The following is a 13,893-nucleotide window of genomic DNA, read 5'->3' on the forward strand; positions in this document are numbered from 1 at the left end:
CTTTAGACAATTGTCTGTTAATCATTATTAATTAATGTTTATTAGTGAAATAAACTGAGCAATTTAAAATATGAAAACAGACTAATTTTCAAAAAACTTCGAATTTAAAGATGTAGTAAAATTAAAATAAAATAAACCTCGCTTATAAAAAAAACGTTAAACTTTCAAACGCAATGAAATGGTTGATTGCAATATTTATTTATTTGAGTATTTGCACAGCAAAAATAAATCAAATTTACTTAACCATCTCATATAACATTATAAATATTTTTCAATTAATTCACCAACACAAATATATATAAACCTACAATAAGCATTTTGCCATTAATGCACACGAAGTTATATGTCAGTAAATGCTGAGGCACTTTAAATTAATTGTACTTTCGCTTTCGATTTTATCTAACATCACAGTTTCACAAAATCTAAAATGCAGTGGCAATAATGGAGCAGGAGACGCAGATTGGTAAGTTTTAAGACAAGCGCTTACAGTTTGGAAATTAAATAAAATAAAATAAAGCAATCAAAGTTTCCTTCTTTTTCAGCACAAATTAGATCTATCCATACGAATAACCTCGTTCGTTGAAAATCAAAAAAAATAATTAGGCGTACTGCTTGCAAACAACCAGTATTAATTATATTTAATAACACTTTTTCGCATGTTCATCAATTTCATATCAAACTGTTTAAAAGCATTGTTTAAAAACATAACACGATGCAGGAAAGTAAAGCAATATACATAGGGTTATATTATACAAAGGACCAACACAAGCTAATGGTAAAGTGCTCCTTTCAACAGCACCTGGGAATTGGGATAATGGAGCAGCACCGCTTGCAAATCCAGCAGGACATTCATTTGCAGGATCATTGACAGGTGTTGTAGCAGACTCTCCAAATATAAAATTTCTAGCGTACAACAATGTTCCACCAGCAGTACCAAACGTACAAACGAAATCTAATACCAAGGGTAGAAAATTTTAGAATTCGTAAAATATCCATAAGCTTTCATGCCATTTATGATGCAGGAGTCATTATTGTAAGCACAGCTCCAGGAGCGAATGAAGGAAAATGGATTGTACATACTGTTCCAGGATTTCCGGCAGCGAAAACAGGTTACAACTGGCCTGCAGCTGAAACTGCTAAAGGACATTTACTAATCTGCATGACTATCGCAGAAACACAAATCAACGCAATAGGTTGGTCAATAACCATAACTATATTGCAAATAATTTTGAAATCATTGCAGCTTCATATTAAAAATAATTCTGACTAAAATTATTATAAAAACTTAGAAAAATATTCTCAGGACATTGAAAAATAATCAGAAAACAGTTTTATCAAAGAACGTATAGTAAAGAACTTTAATTTGTATTAATTTCTTAAAAAAATAAATGTTAGCATTAAATGATGCTAACATTAATATTCAGTTCACATCTTTTCATTTAGCCTCATCATTAATTCGAGCTGAACCATTTGTGTATTACAATGATATTCCTGAATCCGAAACAGCAGGAATGAGAGATTTTAAAAAATTAGCAGAAGGACAAACTGCTATCTCGCCACCATTTACGATCAAGCAATCAATTAAAATTGTGTTTGGTGCAACTCCTATAGACGTTCATATTTACAGTAAATCTGCTAAATCTAGATATGGTATGTAAATCAAAACATGTAATTTGTTTCTCATGTTTAATGTAATTTATTTATTATATTTTTTTGCAAATAGCGGTAAGTACATAACAAACATTGTCATAAAATTATATAATTAAAATTTATTAACAAGAATTATTTATTAATATTTAGCAACAATATTCATTTATAGAAAATGCAAAATGATTTCCAATGATAAAGAAGTCTTACCTTTTCAATATAATTCGAACTAATCTTGTTGGGCAATTTATGATCACTAAAAGAATATCACTGTATTTTAAATGCAATTCAAATCATTATTACATATTAGATCAACAATCAAATTTACCAGAAAAGCAGATCAGAATACAATTTAAATTTTAGAATTTTACAAGAAAGTCATTTTAAAAAAACTCAAGAAAACTATAAAGGTGTGGTCAAGAAGAGACAATAAATTGAAAGGAGACTGTAGAGTTATAGAAAGGAATGTTCGTTTAATTAAAAGTCCAGCTCAAATTGGTGATCATGCTACTAATATTGAAGCAGATCAATCAAATTGGATTGTTTCAGAACCTGGAAATATATTTTGTTTCACAGATAAGCCATATGCTGTAACTATTTTAAAGGTAAAATAATTTTCATATTATCATTCAGTTGTAATTTAGAAAAGTCAAGCAGCTGAACCTGCTATGGCAGTTTGCATTGACCAAAATGCAATTTTTGCTCGATTTGATGCCATTGCTGCCCAAGTTGAAAATTGCCCACAATGAAAAGCAGTAAGAAATTATAAAGTAATATCGTGGAATATTTCAAACTGAAATACCAACTGCCTTACGTTTACTGCAGTCTTTTTCTGTGATTTTATGAATCATAGTTTTTCTACTGACAGATTTCTATTCTCATTATAGTTTTGTTGCACAAACTGTGTTTACACGTAAAGTTTTATAGAGTTTTGTAAAAAGCAATAGCTCAATTTTTTAAGACAACATTAAAGTTGCAATAAATTACAGAAATGTGCACTGTATATTAAAATAATTGAGTTGCTTATTTAATTTCACATTTACAAAATGAATGCATCGGTTGATATTGAAAACAGCAAAATCAGAACTAAAATTACTAATTCTGTAAAATTTAAAAACATGAAAACATTTCAAAAGTTAAAAGTATTTTTTGAAATGTAAGTTTAAAGAACATTATTACAATACTAACTGGTTGAAGAAAAACATGTCATCAACAAACATTTTAGTGCCATTCATTCAAATTTATTCAAATTCATGAAAGTGGAATCAAATATTTTCAATCAAGAAACTTCTGCCAAACAAGTAATTGGCAATCATGTATAAAAAATAGCTTGAAGGAAGCAGTATTTAGAGCTCAATATAACGGTTATTAATATCACTGCCAAAGAATGTTGATGAGAGATAAAATGCTGTTGAGATATAAGTAAGCATAACAAAAGCAATTTCAAAAACGAAAGCAGCACTATGTACCACAACAATAAAACATAATTTGATATTAAATCAAGCGACTCTACAAAAGCAATATTGAAATTAAGTGCAATGAAACTGACAATTGCAGTACTTGTTTATTTGAATTTCTGTCAAGTACAGTTTCATTGCATATACATAGCCACTTTCTTAAAGGCCATAAATATTTTTCAATTATTTCATTCACACAAACAGATATATGTATTTATATACATACATAAGGGAGAAGAAGATTATCATTAATTCAAACACAAATACACGTTTCAAAATGCTGATTCTTGTTTTTATGCTTCTTCTGCAACCGGATATTACAATTTCACAGAACTCCAAATGCAAAAACAGAGGTGGTGCAGGAGATGCCGATTGGTAAGTTTCATTATCACTGGCGTCAATCCAAACAGAAAACATGATAAATAAAATTATCCATTAAGATTCATAAAAATTAAAATTAAAAATAATAACAATTTGCGAAATTTTCTTATTCCTTTATTTCATGTTGAGAATAGAACTGACAAAGTGAATTAAAACTGCAGAAAAGTTTGGTTGAAACTGCACAGCTCAACCATTCTTCCAATAAATACTGAAAAAAATTCACTCAGTTTGTTATGTCAGTTTATTTTTTTGTAATCTATACAAAAACAGAACCTCAAAAAATAATATAAGGAGGTAAAACGCATATAGGGTAATATTATACAAAGGTCCTGCACAGAACACTGGCAAATTACTCGCATCAGATGTGCCGGGCAATTGGGCAGATGGAGCACGTGACGTAACACAAGCAGCAGGACATTCTTTTGGAGTTATACTGACAGATGTAGTAGGAAACAACGTTAATGTAAAATTCCTTGCGTACAACAACGTCCCTCCAGGAATACCAAATGTGAAAACAAAATCAAACGGCAAAGGTAGAAAATGCTCAAATTTAAACATTTTAAAATGGCCAACGGTTTTCTTAAAAGTAGGAGTTATTATGATCAGCACCGCAGTTGGTGTAAATGACGGAGCGTGGATTGTGCATACAGTTCCAGGATTTCCAGCAGCAAAAACAGGCTACAGCTGGCCTGCAGCTGAAATTGCAAGAGGACATTTACTAATTTGCATGACTATTGCAGAAACCCAGATCAACGCAATAGGTTAGTCTGCAGCAAAATCTCAAGTAATATTTCAAATAATTCAAGCAGCAACGCTTTTTTTAAACTGAAAATAATTCTGATTTAATCATTAGAAAAACCTTGAAAGATAATATTAGAATATTTAAATAAAAGTATTCTGAAAATAGCTATATTAAAACATTAACAGAAAAGAACTTCCAATTGCATTCACTTAATTAAAAAAATGCACATTAGCATTAAATGCAGTAAAAGGTATTGCATTGATTACATTTTTGTCATTTAGCTGCGTCATTATTTCATGCTGAACCATTTGTATATTACAATGATATCCCAGAAACAGAAACAGCAGGAATGCCAGATTTCAAAAAGTTAGCAGAAGGACAAATTCCTACTATGCCACCATTCACTATCAGCCGATCAATAAAACTGACGGGTGCAGGTGCCGTATCTGTTCAAATCTTCAGTAAATCAGCTAAATCTCGATATGGTAAGTAGGTGAAAACTGCTTTAATAGTTAAAAGTCAATTGTTCATATTTTTGTGACTTTTTTTTATCATTTTTGATAAACAGCTTTTTACAACAACAGTATGTACAACATAAATCACTGAACGGCACAGATTTATAAATGCAATTCATTAAATGCTTAGAATGACGTCAAATGATCAGCTGCATCTTCACATATCAACCGAAAAAGTAGAAACTTCAGGGTTTTCTTTTTAAAATGTAAAAACATATGTATTCCATTTTTGAGGTGATTTATCAAAAGTTCTACAATTTCTAACTTGCAATGATTGATGAATGATTGCCAAATGCAAATTTTATAATATTAACATATTTAAGCATTAACTAATTTTTCTGAGAAAGCAACCACAATAAATTTACAAATGTTCTTTTAGAAATGTACAGGAAAGTTATATTAAGAGGACTGAAGAAGACCATAAAGGTTTGGTCTAGAAGAGACAATAAATTGAAAGGAGACTGCAGAGTCTTAGAAAGGAATATTCGTTTAATTAAAAGTCCCGTTGAAATTGCTGGCCACCCTACTAATATTGAGGCTGACGAATCGAATTGGATTGTTTCAGAACCTGGAAATATATTTTGCTTCATGGATAAGCCATATGCTGTAACTATACTAAAAGTAAAGTAATTTTCATGTTTTCATTCCATTGGAATTTAGAAAAGTCAAGCGACAGAACCTGCGCTGGCAGCTTGTTTTGACCAAGCTGCAATTTTTGCTAGATTTAATACTATTGCTGCTCAAGTTGAAAACTGCCCACAGTGAATAGCTGTGTGGAATTGAAAAGTAAAATTTTGCATTATTTGGAAGTAAAATTGGATAAACTAAACGGCTGTTTTATTGTAAACTGATTTGAAATCTTTTCATGAATAGCAGTTGTAATTTATCTTCTTAGAAATGAGTTTACTTTAAAATAGAGCACGGTAAAGGAACATTTTGTTATACGTTTTCTCATTTTGAAATCATTTCATGTTGAAATTGAAGTGTTGTAAACAAATGTTATGCTGCGTTTTCTCATTTTCATAATTTGAGTTGAATTATAGATCCACGAATATGAGCTGGTATAAAATTCATAATAATGCATGTCAGATATTTGCAGACTATATTTAGACGTTAGATTATCCTCAGCTGCTGAGAAATGCCGGTACACTGCTGTATTGCGCCATTAATGATTCCCCTTTGATAATCTATTATGTGAAATATTCGTATCGTGCAGCCCAGCTGTTGAAGTTGTGCATGAGCGAGATGCTAATTTTATGTTTGGGGTGTGCGTCAAGAATTTTTTGGAAGTAACAGCAATGACAATTGTAGTAGGTGATAACGCATAGACATTCTTTGAAAATCTTTGCTTTTTGCTACATTCCATTTTATATTTTACGAAGAATGTCTTAGAATTAATTTTATGCAGATGAGATATACCTAACACTTCACAATTCTTATATAATGCAGTGATATTTATTGTATAAAAATAATTTTTACTCTTGTCTATTATGTTGTAAATGTAAGCAATGACGTTCCATTTTTATACTTCATGGCTTGTTGAGCTTTCTTACGCCAAATTTTGGGCATTGCAACAGTAAAAATATTTGGTTATATAATTTTTCTAAATGTCTGATAATTAAGTTTTATTTTGAGAATGAAGATTTATAAATGAGTATAGCAGTAATTTCTATTTACAGAGGTCATTGAAAATGGTTATTAAAAATGTGCCATTTTGTAAGAAATGCCACTCATTTTATACGAACAAAATATTTCCTGTACTTTTTGTGGAAAGTCAGGTAAATCATTCTATATTGTAACTAATGAAATAATGGTCATGTTGATTTATAATAGGCGTGTCACAGTATTTTTATGTCACACATTATTTTTAGAAGTAGATGATACAATTCATTTTGTAAATGCTGATAAGTACAACAGGTGTCAATGAAAGGATTTAAAATTTTTTCTATAGAAATCAACTTTATTTGAAAACTTATAATTTGTTCAATTCTTCTTTAAAGATACCAAAGAAGCTTGCATAACTGCAATGGAATAAAATTTTGATTAATTTACTATAAGGCGATGCATACTTTTCCAATAACTTATAATTATTATGAGTTTTGAAAATTTAATTGTCTATATATTTTACGGTAATTATCATGATGCGTTTTATATATGTTCAATAGCATTGCTGTTTTCTGCGTCATGCTGCGTGCATTAGATCTCTAATAGAATGTATTGTTACTTATATGATCGCCTTAGTACAATACCCATTTATGTTAAACATTTTTTTTCGTGATCTACATACCTATATGTTCATCTCATTTGTGAACAATGTTACAAGACAAAGAAAGCTTTGCTTCCTGGGAACACGAATTTCCTGAAGTTTTAAATCAAACTCTACCTGATCAAGTCATGCATAGTATGTGTTTCTAAATAAATTGTAATTGCGCATACTTTATAAGAATGTTATTGATACCGGAAAAAACAGGAATGTGAACTATTTCGAAACGCAAACGTGTGGGAATATCTGAAGTAAAAGACCCTACACATCATCAAATTGAAAATTAAATCAAGCCATCCTTATAAAAAATGAAACTGGTAATTATTATATTTGTTCATCTGAAGATTAACACAATGAAGCTTAATTGCATTTTGAGAATGACTCTATACGGCTTCATAAATATTTTCCAATCAACGAATTTACACAAATATACGCGCACGCACAGATATATAAATAAAAATAAATAAATAAATATTTATTTAATTTATATTTATATATGTCCCATTGTGTGTCATTAGTTGAAACACATTTAGATGTTAACAAATGATGAGAACAGTTATTATATTTTTAGCTTTGCCAAATATTATATCTTCACAGAATGCAAAATGCAAAAATAATAATGCACGACAAGATGCAGATTGGTAAGCTTCATGATAATTCCACATCATTCTTGCAAAATATATAATCTGGTTAATTTTTGAAGTTTCCTCATTGTAATTTCTATGTTCATAATGAAACCAGAGGCGGTTATCAACAACAGCAATATTTTAAGTAACAAATTTTCAAAATTTCCTTACCTACATCGTTCTTGCAGAAACCACTAAAATGTTCATACTTCGGTTAGCTCCATTAAGTAAAACAAAATAGGAAAAATGAATATGAAAACATGATATAAAAAGCTACAACACGTATAGGGCAATATTATACAAAGGACCTGCACAGAACAATGGTAAACTGCTCGCTTCAGATTCACCTAATGATTGGGCGAATGGTGCAGCACCCGTTACTCAAAATAATGGGAATTCATTTGCAGTTACACTGAAAAATGTAGTAGGACCCCATGATAATGTGAAGTTTCTTGCGTACAACAACGTTCCACCAGCAGTGCCTAATGTGAAAACAAACTCCAACAGCAAAGGTAGGATGAATAAAAATTCAAAATTTTCACAATTACTTAAATTGTTTATGAGACAGGTGTCATTATCATCAGCACATCTCCTGGACAAAATGATGGCGCGTGGATTGTACATACTGTTCCAGGATTTCCAGCAGCAAGAACAGGCTACAGTTGGCCTGCATCTGAAATTGCGAAAGGACACTTATTAATTTGTATGACAATCGCAGAGACCCAAATCAACGCAGTAGGTTAGACCGTGGCTTATATTAATGCCATATCAAAAATCACTGCATTTTTTGTATTACAAATTTATTCTTATTAGTATCTTTGAAACAAGATATTCTGCATATCTTTTTAACGAATAATCTGAAAAAGCTTTTAATATTTAAAATATCTGCTTCTCATTAAAATGAAATATTAGCATTATAAAGTACTAAACATTTTATTCCTTCTATTTAGCTGCTTCATTAATTCAAATTGAGCCTTTCGTATACTATAATGATATTCCTGAAACAGAAACAGCAGGAATGCCAGATTTTAAAAAATTAGCAGAAGGACAAATTCCTACTACGCCACCATTTACGACCAGACGATCGATTAAAACTGCGGCGCCTGCTCCTGTTGACATTCACATTTATAGCAAATCAGCTAAATCCAAATATGGTGGGTTGATAAAACATATTAACTAAAATGATTATTTTAGCGGCTTTTGTAATTTGTTTCTCATATTTTTGTAAAAGTAGTAATAAGTAAAACCTAAGCGAAGAAACATCATATGTTTGGAAATGCATATAATCACACTAACAGCGATGAAAATGTAATTACGTGTCGCTTTTAAGTATCTTTACCAAAATAATTTTCAATAATTACTGATTAAAACGCAGATAATATGTTATTCTTTCTTTTATTGCAGTAATTTTCACTGAAGTTGAAGAGAATTTAATTTGTGATCACTGAAGAAAGATTATCGCCTAGTAAATACAAATTATATTTTTTGTAGAATGAGAAGTACATATGTTTAATGAGAAATACTTTTAAAATTTGCAATTTCATTTTTAGAACTTTACAAAAAAGTCATTGTAAAAGCTCTCAAAAAGACTATGAAGGTGTGGTCTAGAAGAGACAATAAATTGAAAGGAGATTGCAGAGTTTCACAAAGGAATATTCGTTTAATTAAAAGCCCAGCTCAAATTGGTGATCAAGCCACTAATATTGAGGCTGACGAATCAAATTGGATTGTTTCAGAACCTGGAAATATATTTTGCTTCATGGATAAGCCATATTCAGTAAGTATATTAGACTTTTATAAAGCTACTGATGTTAAATTTAGAAAAATCAAATAAAAGAACCTGCGATGGCAGTTTGTATTGACAAGGATGCAATTTTTGCTCGATTTAATGCTATTGCTGCTCAAGTTGAAAACTGTCCATCATGAAAAGCAGTATGAAGTAGGAAATCAAAATTTTATAACATTTTAAACAAGATGTGTACTGAAATTGCTGATTATTTGACAGTAATTTTATGAATTTCATTTTCACTTATTTTTTTGAATACATTTAGCATTTATTAATAAATGAAAATGACACCTTGAATTCTCACTGTTCTTTACAGTTTTTTTTACTCTTTCAGTTGTTGTTTTGATTAACGTCTTACATTAGATTTTAAGTCTTCTCAGCAAGTATTACTAATGCAGAACCTGAATTTGGGATGTAGCATACTTTCTTGAAACATACAAACTGTTGTTGAACTCTGCTATAGAAACATGGCTGCTAGATTTTACGGTTTTTGATTCAGTTATCCTGTTTTATTTATTTCTTAATTTCTGAGGTGGAATTGCTGATCAAACTTGAATAACTAATAAAATAAGATAATCGATCGCAAATTACTGATCAAACGTAGTACAAGCCATACGCAAACAACCAATCACACAAAGAGTGGCAAGTTCCAAAATAGAAAATTGGGAGCGCGCAAAATCAGCGTACTCCTTCAGTAGCATCAGAAATTTAGAAAATTAGATTTGATCACACGAAGCAGATGGTACAGAAATGTATAAAAACAATGTTGGAATGGAACATTGTTTCAACTTTCAACGAAAATTAATAGCTATTACGTGACCATTAGTCTACAGTCAATAGCGCACTAGGAACGTCTGAGAAGAATCCATTCCCAAGTAATGCTCGGGACCGAGTAGTACCAAACCGAAATTTTAACGGATGGAAAATTAAAATTAAATTAGCAATGTTTTCACGGGATTTTTATATAATAATAATGTTAAAACATTTTTAATACTGATTCTACATTGAAATAATCTTTATTTTATTATTTCAGTATTTTTCTTAATAACCTGAAAATCATATGGTACGGAATGACTGTAATTTACCTAATGACGGTGTTTTTTCGTTTAAAACTACTTGAAGCTTTGCTATGCAGATGAGATGATTAGGCGAATTCTATTATGCAGGATCAGAAAAGTTTGCCCCATTTGGCATCCCCTATCGTCCTCGTGAAGTAGAAAGATGGGTCATGTCGGTTTTGTGTCGAGTTTAGCGAGACGCTTTAACCCCTCAATCTTTACTTCCGCTTCCTTCTGGACTCCACCAAGTAGTCTTCTCACTCTGTTGCTCTATGCTTCTTTTCACTGCTTGTTGAAAGTAATTTTTTCTCTCATGTGCATATTCTCTGGTTTTACAAATTTATCAAGATCATTTTCATTTAGCGTGAATTTTTTTATGATTGAAACACTTTCATTTTCATATTATCAGTAAAACAACTAGTATAAATAGTAAAAATGAGATAAGAGTTTTCAGTATAATTTGTTGCACAAAAAACTTTTCCTTCAGTAATGACGACATCCGCTGAGGTTTGAAATTGGCTGGAATTGTCTGCTTTTGTCTTATATGAAAAAAGTTAGGGCAGTATAAAATGAAATTTACAACTCCTATGTTTTCAATTTCTGTGCATGATTTTATTCTGATTCTTTTCATCTGCCATCTCTTGGCTGATGATTTGCATTTGGTTTTAAAGAATCGAAATAATTATAATTTAGTATATGAATGTAGAGTTTATCAACGGAAACAAATTTTGAAAGTCAACAGTGAGTTTGCCAACGGGTAAATATTATTCATTAATTGTGCACTTTTCATGAATTATCATTATTTTTTGTGTGTAGGTAAAAAGAGGATGCAAGGGTTCAGTACACACGAACTAAGATGTAAATACTGTGTTGAGATGTGCTCCTCATGCGGATAACTGCACCCCAGACAGTTCCATTCTATCTAAAATTGAAATAAAAAATAATCTTAAACGTTGCGCAGCTGAAGAGACTGTAAGAGTCTGGGCTAGCTGATGACGCTTGCTGTTGATCTGTTTCAGTTTAAGTTTTTGTATTGAATATTAAATAACGCAATTGTAGTACTGATGACTTAACTTTCTTATTTTCAAAGGTTTATTAAATTTAATTTAATCCATATTCATGAAGTTCTACCATTCATATAATATCTATTTTCTTTCAAAATATTTGTTTTACATTTCACACGTTTCAGTCATCAGCATTTTTAATACTAATTTTTTTGTTATTCTTTATTTTGTTTTTGTTCCATAATGACGTTTTATAAAATAAGATAGAAATAGTTCAACAAAAGCATATAAATAAATTTTTCTTTTCTTACAATTAAAGGTTTTCAATTTCTAGGTTTTTGTTTTTTTTAATAAAAGTTAATTATGTATTTTTTGAACAGTATTTAGGGTTTGGGGTAGAAGAAAATTTTCTTTTTCTGTCCTGTTCATTATTTTTACAATTGCAGATACTCTTGTTAATTAGCCGGTTGGAGCTGATTAGTTCAAACAAGAAAAACAAATTCATCAAAATTTATGGGACCGCATTGACATTTGAGATTTGAAGCATCGTCTCATTTTACGATTTGAATCATTTTCTTTTCTGTTCCTTATTCTCGCAATGGCTGATATCTCTGAGCTAGGTCTTGTGACAAACTGTTGCGGTGGTATGTCCCTTGTATATGAAGGCAGGGCGTACAAATTTAAATTTACCGGTAAGCAGAGGAAATGTTGGGGGTGTTCAAAAGTATGTGCTGAATGTATTGAATGTGTTCCTTCTCATTAACAATTCGTTTGTTTCTGTATAGGACAAGAAGGGCTACAAAGATGCAGTATCCACCAACGTGGATATAACAGCTGTGCTCAGGCAGACCTGTCACATGGGAGCATCACCGGTGGATCAGCACCTGGTATACAAAATGGCGGATTTGAAATAGCGGAGCACGGAAGAAACGAAACCCATCCCCCTCATATACGACGAAGAAGCCTCTGCCGCCGCCACTGTGACATCTCGCTATTTTCCGGTTTTTAAACGGGTGCAGTTCGCGAGGTACAACCACCGGTCAAAGAGCTTTCCTAGACTTCCTGAGCATCGTCAGGACCTGCAAATCCCTGACGCATTCAGGACAACGAAGGCCGGTAAAAATTTGTTGCTGTGGCAGAGTGCATTGAGGCACATTGTGGTGTTTGCGACAGGTAACAACATTGGACTGCTGGGGCAAACCAAAACTTGGGGCATGGATGGTACATTCTGAGTGGTACCTAAATGGTATCGACAGCTTTTTAACATCTATGTTTTTGTGACCAGTAAGCTGCTGCCAGCACTCTATTGTTTATGTACCGGTTAAGATATTGGCACTTACGGACCTTTTCAAGCATTAATAAACAAAGCGGCAGTTCTGGAAGTCGATCTTAATCCAGATACTATTATCTGTGATTTTGAAACAGCCCTGATACCTGCGATTCAGGACTACTTTCTGAATACGCGGGTACAGGGTTGTTATTTCCGCTTCTGCCAAGCGATACTTAGGAAAGTCAGTGAGCTGGGATTGAAAAAGCTATCGAAGCGATGAAGAAACAAAAAGAAAAATCAAAATGCTTCTATGCACCGTTTTTCTCTTCCCTGTACCGCAAGCTGATACTGATGTTAGATTGTCTGAAGCAGGCTGTATGATGGTCTGACTGCTTAATTTCATTACTTTAGGTAGGAGTGGATGACCGATGATAGACTGCTGCTTTAGAATATACATAATTTTAGAACATATGTTATTTGCGTTTTGTTATATTGTTGTTGTTGAAGGTTGAAAAATAGCAAATCATTTCGCTGTATTATCTTGATATATGTCTTAAAATGCTATCTCATTTCATTAAACTTAATTTAGTTTCCATAATAATAAAATATAGGAAAAGTTTTAAAAGTGGTATTACAAACACAGATTACTAAAATCTTTCAAACAGAAAAATAAATATTTAGATAAAAACCGCTATTATACGAATGAGAAAACAACTGTATTGGATAAAAGTGTTATCAAAGATAATGTTGTCACAGAATCAATTGTTACGTAATTAAAACGTTTGTACCAATGAAATGAAAAATATTGTAGCTAATCAAAACCAAGTAATTTGAGTCAATGAAAAGTTAGATGAGAGAACCAATCTCAGGCGCCTTAAGTATGAAATGAGGGCACATGCCATTATCATCCAATGAGAGCACAATTTCAGACAATCAGTTGGAAAACGCGAGGAAAATTCTGACCGCTTTGGACCCTTCTGAAAGGTGTAATAAACATTTGAAACGATTGTTTTGCGTTTGTTTTATAAATCAAATATCCAACATATCTTCAAAAAGAATAAGCTGCCGTAAGGTCAGCTCTGGTGACCATAACAGCTGTAAGCTGTGGTGGCCCAGCATACAACAACAAGGGGGAGGACTAACC

General features: G+C 31.7%; 4 protein-coding genes across 4 annotated transcripts; 3 read left to right on the forward strand and 1 right to left on the reverse strand.

The window, feature by feature from the left end:
• Nucleotides 1–441: 441 nt before the first annotated feature.
• Tsp_02439 (hypothetical protein) lies at nt 442–2,396 on the forward strand. Its single transcript, XM_003378143.1, has 5 exons — nt 442–463; nt 1,023–1,193; nt 1,396–1,650; nt 2,011–2,252; nt 2,292–2,396. Exons 1-5 carry the CDS (start codon nt 442–444, stop codon nt 2,394–2,396), a joined length of 795 nt encoding a protein of 264 aa, XP_003378191.1.
• Nucleotides 2,397–3,381: 985 nt separating this feature from the next.
• On the forward strand, nt 3,382–9,557 carry Tsp_02438 (deoxyribonuclease II family protein). The gene is made up of 12 exons (XM_003378144.1): nt 3,382–3,479; nt 3,795–4,246; nt 4,509–4,712; nt 5,122–5,368; nt 5,959–6,052; nt 6,422–6,520; nt 7,603–7,646; nt 7,920–8,143; nt 8,200–8,370; nt 8,582–8,785; nt 9,182–9,408; nt 9,453–9,557. Exons 1-12 carry the CDS (start codon nt 3,382–3,384, stop codon nt 9,555–9,557), a joined length of 2,169 nt encoding a protein of 722 aa, XP_003378192.1.
• A 1,081-nt stretch (nt 9,558–10,638) lies between these two features.
• Nucleotides 10,639–12,021, forward strand: Tsp_02437 (conserved hypothetical protein). Its single transcript, XM_003378145.1, has 4 exons — nt 10,639–10,723; nt 11,169–11,232; nt 11,351–11,447; nt 11,926–12,021. The coding sequence occupies exons 1-4, from the start codon at nt 10,639–10,641 to the stop codon at nt 12,019–12,021; spliced, it is 342 nt and encodes a 113-aa protein (XP_003378193.1).
• Nucleotides 12,022–12,519: 498 nt separating this feature from the next.
• Tsp_02436 (hypothetical protein) lies at nt 12,520–13,206 on the reverse strand. Its single transcript, XM_003378146.1, has 3 exons — nt 13,066–13,206; nt 12,914–12,999; nt 12,520–12,718 (listed from the first exon to the last, which is right to left on the reverse strand). The coding sequence occupies exons 1-3, from the start codon at nt 13,204–13,206 to the stop codon at nt 12,520–12,522; spliced, it is 426 nt and encodes a 141-aa protein (XP_003378194.1).
• Between the last annotated feature and the right edge of the window lie 687 nt (nt 13,207–13,893).

Source organism: Trichinella spiralis, assembly GCF_000181795.1.
Source record: "Trichinella spiralis strain ISS 195 chromosome Unknown Scfld4, whole genome shotgun sequence".
Lineage (NCBI taxonomy): Eukaryota > Metazoa > Nematoda > Enoplea > Trichinellida > Trichinellidae > Trichinella > Trichinella spiralis.

Excerpts from the sequence above, each read along its gene's own strand:
- Tsp_02439 (XM_003378143.1), top strand. The coding sequence starts at position 442 with ATGGAGCAGGAGACGCAGATTG. Across the intron at positions 1,651-2,010 it reads ATCTGCTAAATCTAGATATG|AATTTTACAAGAAAGTCATT; the intron begins GTATGTAAATCA and ends TTTAAATTTTAG. Across the intron at positions 2,253-2,291 it reads ATGCTGTAACTATTTTAAAG|AAAAGTCAAGCAGCTGAACC; the intron begins GTAAAATAATTT and ends GTTGTAATTTAG.
- Tsp_02438 (XM_003378144.1), top strand. The coding sequence starts at position 3,382 with ATGCTGATTCTTGTTTTTATGCTTCTTCTGCAACCGGATATTACAATT. Across the intron at positions 6,053-6,421 it reads TAACAGCAATGACAATTGTA|AGGTCATTGAAAATGGTTAT; the intron begins GTAGGTGATAAC and ends TTCTATTTACAG. Across the intron at positions 8,144-8,199 it reads AACAAACTCCAACAGCAAAG|GTGTCATTATCATCAGCACA; the intron begins GTAGGATGAATA and ends TTTATGAGACAG.
- Tsp_02437 (XM_003378145.1), top strand. The coding sequence starts at position 10,639 with ATGGGTCATGTCGGTTTTGTGTCGAGTTTAGCGAGACGCTTTAACCCC. Across the intron at positions 11,233-11,350 it reads AACAGTGAGTTTGCCAACGG|ATGTGCTCCTCATGCGGATA; the intron begins GTAAATATTATT and ends TACTGTGTTGAG. Across the intron at positions 11,448-11,925 it reads GTTGCGCAGCTGAAGAGACT|ATACTCTTGTTAATTAGCCG; the intron begins GTAAGAGTCTGG and ends TTACAATTGCAG.
- Tsp_02436 (XM_003378146.1), bottom strand. The coding sequence starts at position 13,206 with ATGTATATTCTAAAGCAGCAGTCTATCATCGGTCATCCACTCCTACCT. Across the intron at positions 13,000-13,065 it reads GTACAGGGAAGAGAAAAACG|CTCACTGACTTTCCTAAGTA; the intron begins GTGCATAGAAGC and ends TTTCAATCCCAG. Across the intron at positions 12,719-12,913 it reads AAAGTAGTCCTGAATCGCAG|GTACCACTCAGAATGTACCA; the intron begins GTATCAGGGCTG and ends GATACCATTTAG.